The 15,955-nt window shown below is 41.1% G+C and overlaps 1 protein-coding gene across 1 annotated transcript in view; it reads left to right on the top strand.

Annotated features, from left to right (window-relative positions):
- The window catches only part of MSLN (mesothelin), a gene marked incomplete at both ends in the record, with an annotated part of 109,692 nt that overhangs the window by 47,517 nt on the left and 46,220 nt on the right, over positions 1 to 15,955 (top strand). The window contains 7 exons of the mRNA XM_082260461.1: positions 830 to 924; positions 1,248 to 1,366; positions 3,616 to 3,771; positions 5,768 to 5,973; positions 11,645 to 11,739; positions 11,854 to 11,984; positions 14,301 to 14,422. Coding sequence (XP_082116587.1) covers positions 830 to 924; positions 1,248 to 1,366; positions 3,616 to 3,771; positions 5,768 to 5,973; positions 11,645 to 11,739; positions 11,854 to 11,984; positions 14,301 to 14,422 — 924 coding nt within the window. The remainder of the gene's footprint in view (positions 1 to 829; positions 925 to 1,247; positions 1,367 to 3,615; positions 3,772 to 5,767; positions 5,974 to 11,644; positions 11,740 to 11,853; positions 11,985 to 14,300; positions 14,423 to 15,955) is intronic.

Genomic DNA, 15,955 nt, shown 5'->3' with positions numbered 1-15,955 from the left:
TTTGCGGGAGGCTTTTTTTTTTTTTGACAGCTGCTCCCTCATAGCTATGTAAAGAATCGAGCAAGTGTCATGTTAAGATCGTCAGGGGGAGTGAATCGCAATCTCGATTCTGTTACGATTAATCGTGCAGCTCTACTACACTGTATGGCAAAAAGCTCCCATGTCTATGAGCCATTATAAAATATAGTTGGCTTGCTCTTATTCCTTCCTATTGGTAAATATGGTCACCCTCCACATTAAAGGACCATTAGGAAGAATCAGGGCCAAGCTAGGCTTTTGGAAATAGTTGAGAATTGCACAACCTTTTACTCAAGGTAAGTCATAGAATTTCCATCATATGCTTTTTCAAGTATGTAAAATTTTTCAAACTATAAACTCATTAATAAAATATTCTTAAAACACAAAGTGACCTTGAAAATGTAATATAAATGAGAGCTAGAGTTTACTCCAGAGCTTTGTGTCTTTCAGTTATACCTACTAATCCCCAATCCCTATCAAGGGAAAACTTGAGAAATCGCTGTTTGTATTTTCCCCCTTTGTATGCAAGGAGTCTGTTTAAAAAAACATTTGTTGCATGTCAGATAGGTTTGTTGCATGTCAGATAGGTTTGTGCAAGCTGAATTAACTGATAATAGATTATCTGCTGGATCATCACTTCTATCCAAAATGTAGTAACGTTTTCAAAAAATACCTCAATAAGAAAATATACCGCATTTTAGACACTGGATGGAGCTGATGACACAGAAGTTAATCTATTCGCAAACATACAGTGAAATTGCGGTCAGTAGACTAAGAGTTTTATTCATTAATTTTATTTTATTATCCCCAGAGTTGCAGGTTTGAACAGCAAATTCCCCCAAATGACTCCAGGAACCCAGAAGAATGTTTTTAAAAATCTAATCCAACCTTATGTGAAAAACAAAGGTAACATCCTACATGAAACACTTCTGCACATCTTTCCTCATTGTCCTTGACTTGGCAACTTCTTTATCCAGCATGCCCAAATCAGGGCTGCCTTTAATTAAGACATCTTAGTTTAAATCTGAACCTCAAGAAAAACCTCTTACCAATTCCATCACAATTTAAACATGTATGCAAAGAATTGCATGTAATTTCTTGGCTCTACAGTAGAGTTAGTTTGACTTAGTAATAATAATACAAAATAATATTCCCCCATGAATGTAATTTTGTTATAGTTTTCTTTGTAAAACCCCAAAAAATGTTTGGATTTCTCTTGATAATTTTAGGTCCAGCTTGTTCCAAGAATGGTGGCAGCAGTGTTCTCTTAAATCAGAACTTTGGAAAGTTTTCAGTGTATGCAGACTATTCTGAGCTTGTCTCTGGTCTTGGCGATAAATTCAATGCTGTAAGTTTTTTTACTATTAAAAAAAAAGTCAGGGTGTATACATGCCTCGGTCACGATGCTTTACTTTTTGAGCACAGTAAAACATATCAGAATTGGCAAGCCTGCTGAACATGATCTATACAAGCGAATGGGGATGTCCCACAGCCCTGTACAATACATAGTGGTGGTGCGTTTGTTTGGCAAAAAATAGGGTTAAATGGGTGGTGTGAAGAGGTGTCGCATCGCCTCCTTACTGCCTGTCAATCGCCACTGAAAAGTGATCCAAATGAAGATCGCATTTTAGAGGAACAGTGGGTTGGAACGCGCCAATCAGCAGAGCACATCACAAAAGCAAGATTGTTTGATGCTTATTATAAATACTTTAAATCCTATATATGTGTATAAATAAGTATTTGTTATAAGCATAACTTTACAATCATGTGCAAAAATGCTGTTTTTTTTTTTTCTTTTCCTTCCATGTTATTGGGTATTCCTTGCAAAGTGAACCTTTACCTCATTTGCTAAGCTCTGGAGCAACGGCACCTGCAAAGTGGACAGTCTTTTTGCCTTTAGTAAATCAAACCCATTGAGTATGGGGATGTGACCCTGTCCTGCCCTTCCCGGCACAGTACCTGAATGAGAACCTCATTATCCCAGAGAGATGAGAGAGCTTGTCACTGGCCCACCATAAATCCTCAGAGAAAGGCCAGAAAGTCAACTGCAGCAGCAATAGAATAACGTTCTGTTTAATCTGATAAAGATTTAGCTCAAGGAACATGATTGTTATTATTATACAGGATTTATATAGCGCCAACAATTTGTGCAGCGCTTTACAACATGAGGGCAGACAATACAGTTACAATACAATTATTTACAGGAGGAATCAGAGGGCAATGCTCGTTAGAGCTTACAATCTAGAAAGGAGGGTCAAGTGAAACAAAGGGCAATAAATGTGGGGGATGAGCTGAAAATACAGTTGTTAGGTATGGGTAGAGGAACGAAGAGAATGATTAGGTTGGTATTTTGAGACTAGGCTAGTGATGTTTTGGATGGCTTTGTAAGTTGTTGTTGGTATTTTGAATCAAATTTGTTGGGTGAGCGGAAGCCAGTGGAGGGATTGACAGAGAGGAGTAGCAGACACTGAGCGATTGGTAAGGTGAATAAGTCTGACAGCAGCATTCATAATGAATTTGAGGGGGGATAGTCTATGTAGAGGTAAACCAATGAGAAGAGAGTTGCAGTAGTCGAGGCGAGAGATAACCAGTGCGTGAACTAGGAGCTTTGTTTGTGTCATTGGTTAGAAAGGGACATATTATGGAGATGTTGCGGAGGTTGAGGCGGCAAGATTTAAACATGGATTGGATGTGGGGCTTGAAGAAGAGTTCAGCATCCAGGATTGCACCTAGGACCTTGGCATGTAGGGAAGGGCTGATAGCTGTGCCATTGATTTTGACAGATAGATCAGGGGAAGGGGCACGTGGTGGAGGAAAAATTATAAGTTCAGTTTTGGATAGATTGAGTTTGAGGAAGTGAAATGACATCCTGACTGATATATCTTCTAGTAAATTAGTGATACGTGAGGAGACTAAGGGAGTGAGCTGAGGGGTAGAGAAATAGACTTGGGTGTCGTCGGCGTAGAGATGGTATTGGAAGCCATTGGAGGCTATCAGCTGACAAAGGGAGGAGGTGTAGATTGAATATAGGAGAGATCCAAGAACAGAACCTTGGGGGACCCCAACAGAGAAAGGAAGAGGAGAGGAAGAAGTAGAATTTTAAGTAACGCTAAAGGTGCTGTTCGATAAGTAGGAAGAGAACCAGGGAAGAGTACAGTCACGGAGACCAAAGGCGTGGAGTTTTTTGAGGAGGAGGGGGGTGGTCAATCATGTCAAAAGCAGCAGAAAGGTCCAGGAGTAGGAGTACAGAATTTTGTCCATTGGTTTTGATGCAGATGAATGTAAAAATCATTGCAGTACTCACAAAAGCACACAAAATTATTCTCCATGAGCTGTCCGACCAGCATCAAAGGTCTATGGCTTACTTATTTTGTCAAGATCCACTCTTTCTATGCTCCAGACAATGTCCATTACTTGGGGATGGAGACAGAATTTTGTTTTGATGGTATAACCCTCAATAGCTTCATTCTCGGTAAACATGCAACTGTTCTTTTTGGAAAACACACATTCAGGCACTGTTACAGATGTGCTTGATTATGATGTTTTTAGTAGGTAAATGGTTGTGCATAATTCCTTTTTTTTAAAACTCTTTTGTAGTTAGATGTCCTGCCCTCGCTCACCACGCCACAATTGGCCAACTTCGCCTTCAACACGACCATGAATGCACAAATTGCGAACAGCATTGTGGGTACTCTACAGAACTCACCTGATATGTACAACTTCCTCTCCAGTTTCAACACGGCTCTATCTTCTGTAAGTGACAACTAAACTTTTACTGGCTCCCATAGCTGTTACTGTATGTAAAGGCAATGATGGGAGAATGTAGAGAACGATCTATTGAGTTATTATCATGAAGTTTGCAATGTCTGTGTTCTGCTACATGACTGACAAAATGCCATCACTATACACAGTTGCACCAGAAAGAGCACCAAACAATCCAAGAGTCCAAAATTTAATTTTTATTTCAGTAAATGACCATGGAAAGGACAACAAACGGCCAATGCCTTTTGGGAGCCCATCAAACTTTACTTTCCTCGGGGGTTAAAGCATAACTAAAGGCAAAACTTGTTTTAGTTTTGGATAGTGTGGAACACCTGCCATGTTTTTATCGCTGTCTTTGTCCCCGCTAGGGAGATTCATCCTCTCTGTTTGTCTTGTTTACGGTTATCATCGAATATGAAAGTAAAAGAAAATCAATCCCTAATTTTGGGTTGTCCCCCCAGAACAGTAATAGAGGGGATATCTTGCAATGTGGACACTAGTTCTGGTGACTCTGATGACAACCAGGGATTTACTCACTGTGGAGGGATTTCCTATCACTTCCTTTGTTGGATAATGGGACAGGTGGCGAAGGGAAATCTCCCCAATGGCACACAGATGGCCAAAAACATTGGGGAGTTATAACTGTAGTGCTCTCCCCTTCAAGAGGTTGCCTAGGTCTCCCTTGCTAGCACAGAGGCTGGCAGTCACAAGCACAATTCCATGCACACCGACAATATGGGCTTAGTCAAAGGGATGTCTTTTGAGAAACTTGAAACAGGAGAGGGGTTCAGGATACTCCAAAATGATTAATAGGAAGACAATCTTTTAGCACAAATCACATAGCTGCAGGCACACATGAAAGTCACAAACACAGGTCTCATTCACAATGTCCTAGATGCTGTCTGCTGCCCAGCTTCTACAGGTAGATCCTCAGTGAGTAAGATAAAAGATCCTTTTCCAGACTAAGACTTCATAACAGTGCCCTCTAACATAAATATATTAGTAGTCTTTTCCAGGCCCTTAGCCCAGCTCCTTCAGAGGCCCAAACTACAGTTCTTGTCTCACTATAGCTGTCTCCAGGGGCATCATTCACAGGAGGATTGGAACCCTCTTAGCAGGGGAATATTATTCTGAAATGGCCTTACAAACATTTATCAACTTCCCAGCCACCTTCTGGATGCCTCCTTCCATGGCTTGGCTGGGACATGATAAATATTTATTTCAGACACTTGACTCTCCCTGCCCTATATTCTGGGAACTTTTATGCTATGGGGGCAAACCGAGCTGAGCTGAAGCCCTGTGCGTCCATTCAGACACAGAGCTGCCATTCGACCCCACCCCCTCTCTCTCCCGATTGGCTAACTGACTTTGATTGACTGCAGCAGGAGCCAATTGTGCCGCTGTTGTGTCTCAGCTAATCAGGAGGTAGAGTCCCGGATGGCCAAGGGACTCGTGGACATCGCTGGATAGAAAGGGGGCTCGGGTAAGTAATAGTGGGCTGAGGGGGGTTGCTACACACAAAAGGCTTTTTATCGTAATGCATAGAATGCATTAAGATGAAAAACCTTCTGCCTTTACAACTCCTTTAATCTATCCAAAATGAAAATAAAACATTTGGCCTGTAGTTCAACTTAGTACAGTGAAATGGCACAATCATCAGCATTTGGTTGCTTATTCATTGCTAATTCATTGACTCACTAATCCTATCTGACTTATAACTAAGTAAACAATCAAACCCTGCCTTGGGGTAATTTAAATAGTTATAGATTAAAATGCCTTTGTTAGCCAATAAATAATTTTTGAACAAACAGTGGAATTTTTTTTTTTATTTGAGACAAGGATCGATACATAGTGGGGCTTCTTATTTCAACAAAAGTTCTCCATGTTGATGACTTATGTGTGTGCTTATATAAGTAATTCTCATCCTGTAACTGTATGATCCATTTTATAAAGTAAGCGTTTCTTTTGAATTGTATCATGTTTACAGAACAACCAGACCTCTGTTGATCCAGCTTTGTCCAAGGCTGTGCTTTCCCAGAGCTTCCAGAATTTGCAAAGCAACTTCAGTTCTTTCAATAGCAGTGACTGGGCTCAGCTATTCCAGGATAAACTTAAAGTTTTTTTGCCTGAGATTACTCCAAACCAACTCAATGCCCTACCAAAGAAGTTGTCTTGTGACTCCTACCAGGCCATGTAAGTATCTTTTGGAAAATGTAAAATGTATGGGGCCGACCAAGCTTTCAATAGCAGAAATGAGGTGAAAGTCTTCAGACATGTGTTAGTTGGTGGTAGATTAGTAGTTGTTGACTGGCCAGTAAATATGACCAGCGTATCTATACAATGGTTATTCTTAAAGTTAAACCTAACTCTAACCACTAAATACTGGGATAACATTTACATAATGGACTTGTTTTACCTGCCAAATGATTTGCATCTTTGTCCATCCAGCATAGGACTCATGCAGTCCTACCAATCATACGTAGCTAGCCTGATGACCTGATTTTTCTTGATGCAATTAACCAATTAAGCCTCTGAAGATTTTACCCCCTTCCTGACCAGGGGGTATTTTGCGATTCGGCACTGCGTGACTTTAACGGACAATTGCGCGGTCGTGCGACGCTGTACCTAAACGAATTTGACGTCCTTTTTTTCCCACAAACAGAGCTTTCTTTTGGTGGTATTTGATCACCTGTGCGATTTTTTGATCACGCGCTATAAACAAAAAAAGAGCGACAATTTTGCAAAAATAACAATATTTTTCACATTTTTTTATATGAAATCCCCAAAAAAAAAAAAAGTAAAAATCAAAATTTTTTAACATTTTCGGCCAATTTGTTTTATGCTACATATGTTTGGTAAAAAAAATTGCAAAAAGCGTATTTTGATTGGTTTGCGCAAAAGTTATTGTGTTTACTAACAAAGGGAAAGATTTTTGTCATTTTTTGTTGTTGTTTTTTTTAACGAGTAATGGCGGCGATCTGCGATTTTTTTTTCGGTACTGCGACATTGGGGCGGACAGATCAGACCCTTGACTGACATTTTTGACACTTTTGGGGTTACCAGTGACATTTCTACAGTAATCAGTGCTATATATATGCACTATATATGCACTGTTACTGTAAAAATACACTGGCAGTGAAGGGGTTAACTTTATTTGAGAGGGAGGGGCTGTGTGTGTCCCTAGGGGCGTGATTCTAACTGTGATTGGCTGTCTGTTGAGCTGTAGTTACACTGATCAACGGTCCTACATAGTAGAACCGTATGATCAGTGTTTCTACACAGGGAGAACTGACAGGCAGCTTGTTTACACAAGCTGCCTGCCTTTCTCCCTCTCCCCCGCCGATCGCCGAGTGACCGGCGGACATTGGGTCCGCCGGTCACACGCGCGGGGGGGTCCGTGACCGCGCGGGAGCGGGAGCTCGCCGCCGGCGGCGCACGCTCGCTCCTGAGAGCCTCACAGGCTAGTGACGTAAATTAACGTCACTTTGCCTGTGAGATGCTGACTGCCGTAGTAAATCTACTGACGGCAGTCGGCAAGTGGTTAAGCAACAGTCTGGTCACCTCCCTGCACCCCAGCCTCTGACTGAACAATGAAGGAGAAGCAACAGAGTGATGAGGTCTTTCCTCTGCTCACTGTTTTTCTTCCTCCTATCAGGAAGTTTCTTGTCAGTACATTTTCAAATTACACACTCGATTTGCTACCAGTGTAGCCCCTTCTCATAGTCAGTGCTTTACTGTACAGCAGCTATGTCCAAACTATGGTCCTCCAGCTGTTCAGGAACTACAATTTCCATCATGCCTAGCTGTGTTTGTGAATGTCAGGGATTTACAATGCTTCATGGGAATTGTAGTTCCTAAACAGTTGGAGGGCCTTCGTTTGGACACCCATGCTGTACAGTGATTTGCAAAAGGCTGATTTTAAGTCATGTTCAGGTAATTGCCCTGTTTGCATTTGAAAAAATCAAATTTATTGACTTATTATTACATGCAGAGCTGCTTTAGAATATTTTATATGTTCTTGGGGTTATTACTTCTATAATATTAGGATTGGCCAGACTCCCACAGTCCCAAAGCATTTGTTCTTCACCCCCTTTGCTCTCAGGTTCTCTACATTGGCGACCTGCCAGAAAAATGCTCAAAGGTTAGGTCCATACTATTGCAGGCAGTGCGGCTCACATTTTCAGAGGCACAGCAGCCCAATCATTTAAACGGACTGCTGTACCTGCAGAAAACATGGGGAAAAAGTACCTGTTCCCGAAAATGTGGCCGTATGGAAACATATGGTGCTTTGGAACCATATGGTGCTTTGGCACCATGCGGCTTCACACACCCGGAGCATGGGGGTGCCATTAAAGCGGAGTTCCGGCCGCAAAATCGTTACATTAGATTTTGTGCCATTTGCTTCCTTATTGTCACCTGAAAAAGAATTGGATATTCCCATTTTTTTTTTTTTTTAACTTACCTTGTTTTCAGAAGAAAATATACTCACTTTTCCTTTCACTTCCTCCCTCTGTGGCCGAGGCCCGTGCAATCACTTCCTGTCCTGCAATGCATCCTGGGAGCTCTTACTCATCACTCCCAGGAGCAATGGGCAGTGATGTAGGCGGCCGGGCTCCTCTCACAGCTTGCACAATGAGCTAGAACTAGGAAGCAGGGCATACATTTGCATACTGCAGCTTCGGGTTACCAGGACAAAGATGGCGGCGCTCAGCAAACTTTTTATAAAGTAAGATTTTATGATTGCCAATCAATTATTAAACTGTCTAAAATCGGATTAGCGGATGTATGAAGGGCGGTGGATCACTGTTTGGGAAGTATTTATAAAAAAAAAACGATTCTGTGACCGGAACTCCGCTTTAAGAATGAAGAGCAGCATGCTTTGGTTGTCGGTGCCTGCGGGTATGGGAATGTGTAAAATTTACACGCATTCCTGCACCTACAATAGTGTGAACCAAATACTGGACATGTCCAAAATGTATAATAGGTCACTAAGACCGGATGACTTTACACAGCAAACCATAACTCAATTTATCTGGCACCTGGGATTCATTGTACAAATTTTCAAGAACAGAAAATGAATAATAGTTACACCATAACATTGAAATGTCTAGCTTTTTCCAGTTTGACCAGTTATGGTAGTATGGCACAGTTATCATATGTCTACAAGTGCCCAGTGTCCAAGCTATCTTGGAGGATGGCTTGTTTAGCTAGGTTGGATTTTCCCAGTAAATTCCAACTGAATTCAGCTCTGCCTGTCCTTGATTTAGTAATACTTTGTTAGGATTAATTACACTTTTGTCTCCAATTACACTGCCAAGTGTAGCACAGAGATCGGTGGGGACCAAACACGAAAAATATAAATAGCTGGGGGGGGGGGGGGGGAGGGGGCAATTAACCTCCTCCTTTGCTCAGTGGGTTTACTGGTACCACATTCTTTATGATTATATTGGCACAAAAGCATTTCCTAAACAATTTAAAACTAAATAGGACTTTAACGGTACCACACCATAAGTATTATAATATAAGTATAAAATCCCAAAAAGGGATAAGTTACACATTTGACAAACAAATTGTTTGACTGCATAGTCTGTAACCACAATATACTGTAGGTAAATACAAAATGATTTGACCCCGAACTCAAACATTCATGGGAAGTCATCAAGATGGTTTCTTTGAAATATTTCACATGACAAACTTGCTTCTTCTGCAAAAACAAATCATTTTACATGTCTAAAAATATAAAAACACAAGTCAAGCAACTTGTTAATTAAATTTTGACATTTAAAGCGGAGTTCCAGCCATTTCACTCACCTGCCCAACGGTCCAGCGATGCGGCCGCCCGAAGCCTCGATCCTCTCCCTCGGCGCCGGCATCACTGCTGTGGGCACCCGGCTGTGACAGTTTGTGGCTTCACAGCCGGGTACCCACTGCTAATGCGCGAGTCGCGCTGCGCGTCTTGATTGGCTGGCAATCTTCTGGGACCTCTGACATGTCCCAGAAGATTGCAGGGAGGGAGGGGGAGAGGAGAACTTCCGCTCAGGGCGCCGCGGCGCTCCGAGCGGAAGTGGGAGCGGGTACCTGTCAAAACTAGGTACCAGCTCCCCCCCCAAAAAAATGACATGCCAAATGTGGCATGTCAGGGGGTTAGAACTGCCTAAAGCGGAAGTTCCACTTTTGGGTGGAACTCCGCTTTAAGTACTGTATATGCATATTGATTATCTACTGAATATATAATTGCTACCTGCTATTGATGTTGACAGGGTATGCTGTGCACTGCAGTAAAGACCAATGTAGAACAGCAAGACCTGTAGAGAAATGGACTCCAAACCCCAGGTCTCCAACTAGGATAAGCAACAGATTTATGAGGGTGAAAGATGTGATCATCCAGCTTTCTGAAAAAAAAAAGGGATTACATTTAAGCCCCTAAATCAGTGTTTCTTAATCTTTTTTCAGTCAGGGCACCCTTTAAAAATAAAAGACAATCTCAAGGCACCTTTTAAAATTATGGACAGTCTCGAGGCACCCCAGTCTAAAATGTAAAAAAAATATTCTAATGGCTTTTAAACAATGCAGCAACATCCACACACGGGACACCCAACGTTAGAAGTGATTTATTCTTACAAAGCAAATACACTTTTGAACACTGGTACTGTCTGACTAGTACTCCAATGTTTCTCTTCTCACTCAATTTCTCTCCATCAGTCAGCTAATGTCACCCCAGTGCTGAGGGAGAGGGGCACAGGAGGGTCAAACAAGTATGCTGTGGAGGCAACAGACATCCTCCGTATTAACTTATGACATCATTGGTTGTTAGGATGACAGAGTCTAGAAAGTCATAATGGTGCGAATGAAAACTTGTGGCATTGTGTACCTAAAAAGCAGGCTGGATCTACTTTCTACATTGCATAAAATGTATGACCAAATTGTAGGCATTTTGCCAAGGCACACCAGGGTGCCTGGGCATTCCAGGTTGAATAGGGCTGCCCTAAATTTTTAAGTACCCTAAAATAGGGGAATAAGATCATATCTTCCTTCATTCAGTTCATAAACATAAAGTTAAAGATAAAGTTGCAAACATCCCAAACACCCCCACCAGGGAAGATACTCATGGCAGGAGGGGAAGGGAGAGCAGAGAAAGATAAATGGATCCCATATGGTAAACTGTATTCAATTATTTATATATATATATATCTATATGCCAATATAGATATAGAAAGGCCCATAACTACCATTTACACCCCTACCCCCCATTGCTGGAAACCCCATCATGCTTCGCCCCTGCATGGATAATAATTACCAACTCTTCATACAGTAGCTTCTACTAAGGGCTTGCATTAAGCCTTTACAACTTCTTGTGGATGTAGCCATCAAGGGAAACTGGGCTAAGGAGGGCCTGCAATGATAGCCTTCATGTTGCATTGGAAATATGGTAAACTGGTCCATTTTCATCAAGTTTGAAACTCTTCAGCCATTTGGCAAAGTTAAGCTGGGCATAGATGGTGAGTTTTTTGGGGTTTTGTTACAAACATTTTCTTGATGTCACTTCGACAGAATGACTTCTGTTGAGCAGGAATGGCCAAACACTGATCGAAATGATGATCAGTGTATGGCCAGCTTTAGATGTTCCTACTTTTTGTGTTACACAGCGAGTTTGAATTAGAGATCCACTTTTTTTTCTAACAATTGCTATAGTGTGGACAGGGGAGATATCCATTCATGAAAAGCTTTAGCAATCCAGCAAGAGTTTGAACCCTACCCTGTTATCCCGGAACTCACATCATCTGGCTTCCATGGATCATGCTTACAACTCAGGAATTATACTGAAGACATTTTGCTAATGTTTATCTATGTTATTTTTTCACAGTTTGAAAGGCCTGGATGCTAGTTCCCCCCAGATGTCAACAGGAACAAAACAAAGCACTTATAATACTTTCATCAAACCCTATCTGACCACTAAAGGTATTCAAACCTTTTTATTTGGTTCTCCTGACTGCATTTCAAAAACATACTTTAGAAATACAATTTTTTAAAGGCGTTTATACCTGATTTTTCACGAATTGCTTTTTCTCATAGACACTTCTAATGCTATAGTCTGCTATAACCAATCCATCGCCAACTCCTCTGCCTGGCTTGTGACGAATGTGGCTTCATTCTTGTCCTACACAAGTGATGTAGATCTGATGCATTTTGCTAATGATACCGTGGTAAGAATCCAGTGATTTTATTTATTGTATTGTAATGAATTTTTACGTTTTTCAAAAAAGGAAAGACTTGAGTCTGCCAAATCAAACAGAAGAAAATGATGTATTAATGAATACAAAGCTGCAATCATATGTGTCTTTTATCCACAAAGAAATCAGCTATAAATATGGTCATATTAAAACACTAAAAGAATGAAGAGATCTAAAAGAGGAACTGTTCCCATTACAAAATAGCCCCTACTCTCCCCTTTGACCTTTTCATTTATATTATGTTATGGAGAATGCAGAAGAAAGAGTGGGAGCATTTCGGGGTGCAAAAGCACCTAAAGCTCACAAGTAGGCAGGAGCAAAGGCGGAAAATATGGCAGAGAGACTTCAGCTCTGAATTTCCCAAAAGATATAAACCTTTCAGGTGATTCACCCCCGTAAAGAACAGGAAGCAAAGCCTCATTACACCATGGCCTCTGTTCACAAAGCGGTATTTTACTCTTTAAAAATTGCGGTAAAATAGCTCATAACCAGTGTTGGGGTAGTTACTCAAAACATGTAATTAGTTACTAGTTACTTCTGTAAATTGTAATGAGATTACTTTACTAGTTACTGCATTTGAAAAGTAACTTCACTACATATTGCTTTACTTCCCTCTTTCTTAATTGACCGTGTAGAAGAAGATACATGACACTCTTTCTGCATAGAGTTTATTGTATAAACACAGGCTTTGGGAAACATGAGAACAAAACCTGAAAAAACAGAATAAAACATAAAGTGCAACAAAAAGTCATAAACTTCATCCCTCTCTATTCTTCGAAATAACAATTGTATCGCACCGCTTGGGTAACGCAGGAAAGCGCATTCCTATAGCCTAGTAAAGTAGTGTAGTTACCTCCTATAGCCTAGTAAAGTAGTGTAGTTACCTCCTATAGCCTAGTAAAGTAGTGTAGTTACCAATATTAGTATTGTAACTAGTTACATTACTTAGTTACCAAAAAAAGTAATGTAGTTACTGTAATCAGTTACTTTGTAACTAGTTACCCCCAACACTGCTCATAACGCTACTAAAAACGTGTGGTATTTCATCAAAATATATTGTATTTATCTCATGAAATGATGCAGTAATTAATCTCATGTGATATCCGGTGGAATGGATACATTGGAGAAGAATTAGAACCCCTGACAATTTTAATTGCTAATAAAAAGGTAAAATGGTTTAAACCATGGAAATAGAAATATGCCAACTCACTAAGGCAGTGCGGTCCCTCCAGCATATGTAATACAAAAGAAAAAAGGTGACTAGACTACCAATCAAAGGGAAGATGCTGTCACAGGACACACGTGGTGTATCAAAAACAACAAGTTCAATTAAATAAATATAAAAATATCTTTAGAAATGTCAAATATTGAATGAAAATAGTATAAAAAATGACACGCATATATAAATACCCTTCTTCCACCAATAAAAAATACAATGTGGAAGAAGGGTATTTAAATATATGTGTGTCGGCTAAAAAGTTATTCTGACACCAAGAGAAAAATGGTGACTGGGGAGGGATCTCCAGCTGATTGACAGCCTCAGCTCTGTTCCTGTGTGCTATGTGAAGGGGGTGTGTCCTTTCCCTCCAATCAGCTGTCAGAGCCCACCTTACTGAGCCCTGCAGAGTGTGATTTCAGCTCTCCGCCCCCTTTTTTCTGATAACTGAGACAAGCTTTATAAATTCTAGACTTTGAACAGATGTAGGGAATTGAAGAAACACAAACCAGGGAAGCTCATTAACTTTATTGATCAAAGATAGATTGACAAATGAATGCACTCACATGCTCCCAGAATGACACCAAGCTCATCACACAAGTTTGTGAGAATCCAGCTCCAGAGCCCCTGTATGGACACCACCGGATATAATCTCCTCACCCTGTGCCTGTGTGTTGTAAGGGAGAGAGGAGAGCGAGGAGCTGGCCACAACAATGGTATGTGTTTGTCAGCCACCATGAATATATAGGACAAGAGGATACTGTGCAGGTTGCCATGGTTTTAAAGCATTTCAGTGACGTGGGCTCCTTTTTCAAGCATGCTTTGTTTTAATTGGTCAAACCTGAGTGCAAGAGTGAGAATAATTGTGAACTGATGTAGGGGAGAGAACACTGCAGATAAACAGGTACAACTTATGTAGGAGAATTTGTTTCATTTCAGTGTATCACCTGAGGCCAGTCACTTCACTGGGTATATGTAAGGGTTTACAACCGCTTTAAAGTGAATGTAGAATTAACTATAAATGTCTGTAGTGGAATCTATAAATTAATTTGTTTTAATTGCTTTCTTTGCAGCTGCAAATTTTTGCCAACGATGCATCCTCTGTTACATTGGCAAGTAAGCTGAACCTCTCTCAGAGCACAGCAGTTTATTATACATCACTTCTGACTTCTAGCGCAAATTTCAATCTCTCCAGGTAATTGACTGAACCATATATCAACTCTCAATATCCTAAAGTACACCTGTCAAGCCCAAACACAAAAAAAACAAGGATGCATGCAACTTATAAATTGATCCATCTAGCTGTTGTCATTCCAAGATCATGCCAGTGGGCTCACAAAAAAATTTTGCATCTTGAAAAGGGATGCTGAGTATACCTCTATAAGAAAGTAAGCCTAGCCATTTCCTCCAGCCTCCTGTGTAGTTACTACTACTGAGTTCAATTTTCACTGGGAACAGCCTTGCAGTACATTACTGAAATCACATGTGGGTGCTTTTCAGGAGGGCAACCATGTCGCTGTTGTGAAGTCATTTGCACTGTCCATGTGCTGAGTATTTGTGGCATGGTCAATGTTTGGCAGATTTGTCCCACCATAGAGGTGGTGGCAGGTACATCAGTGGAAACTGTAGCTCTGCACAGTGGCTACGGGGAATCCTAAAAACATTGGAAACACTTTGATGAATTGTGGCATATTGTTCACAATCTAGGTCAGTGATGGCGAACCTTGGCACCCCAGATGTTTTGGAACTACATTTTGCATGATGCTCGTGCATTCTGCAGTGTAATTGAGAATCATGGGAAATGTAGTTCCAAAACACCTGGGGTGCCAAAGTTCGCCATCACTGATCTAGGTGACCATTTTGAAGAAGACAGGCCCGCTTTAAAGGAAAATTGCTGCACCAACACAAATATGTAGGCTGTATGTCATAGATCCAGGGCTTTTTTTCAGCGGGAACGCGGGGGAACGCAGTTCCGGCACCTCCAGCACTGAATGTATGCCATGGCAAGGGGTGCTGGAGGGTCTACTGATGCAGGCTGCTGGGGGATCTATTGCTGCTGGAGGTGATCTATTTTTGCATGGCAATCTATTGTTGCTGGTGGAGGATCTTTTGATACTGGGGGTTAATTGTTGCTGGAAGGGATCTACTGTTTAGGGAGGGGTTTACAGTTGCTGGAAGCTAGAGAGTCTACTGATGCTGGCTACTGGGGGATCTTTTGCTGCTGCTGGGGGTCTATTACTGCTGGGGGGATCTATTGCTGCTGGCTGTCGGGGTTCTATTTTATTGCTTTTCTTGTTATCATAACCAAATTCCACTACATATAATTATACTTGGCTCTATATTTTCTAAAAGGGGCTGTACTGGAAGCTGGGTAGGGGGGTGGAAACAAGGTCGGTGCTCGGAGGTGGGTAGGGGTGGAACCAAGGGTTAGTGCTCTGAGGTGGGTAGGGGGCGGAGACACTAAGTAACTTAGAAGGGGGAGTTCCTGCACCTATTCTCTGAGAAAAAAAGCCCTGCATAGATGTATGTAAAATGTATTTCATAAATGAATACAGAGGGCACCAAAAACTGCCAATTTTCTACTGCAGGTTACATAACAACAGCAGTATGAATGCAAAAAGTGAAAGTAATTCCTATGCTGTTTTACCCTCTAGCCAACGCTATGCTTTTACTTTTGAACTCTGAAAGATTTATCTGCCTTCCTGACCAGGCCATTTTTTTTTTGTTA

This window comes from Pelophylax lessonae (assembly GCF_965119305.1).
Source record: "Pelophylax lessonae genome assembly, chromosome: 6".
NCBI lineage: Eukaryota > Metazoa > Chordata > Amphibia > Anura > Ranidae > Pelophylax > Pelophylax lessonae.
Note: the sequence above shows the minus strand (reverse complement) of the source record. Positions and strands in the feature narration are given on the sequence as shown.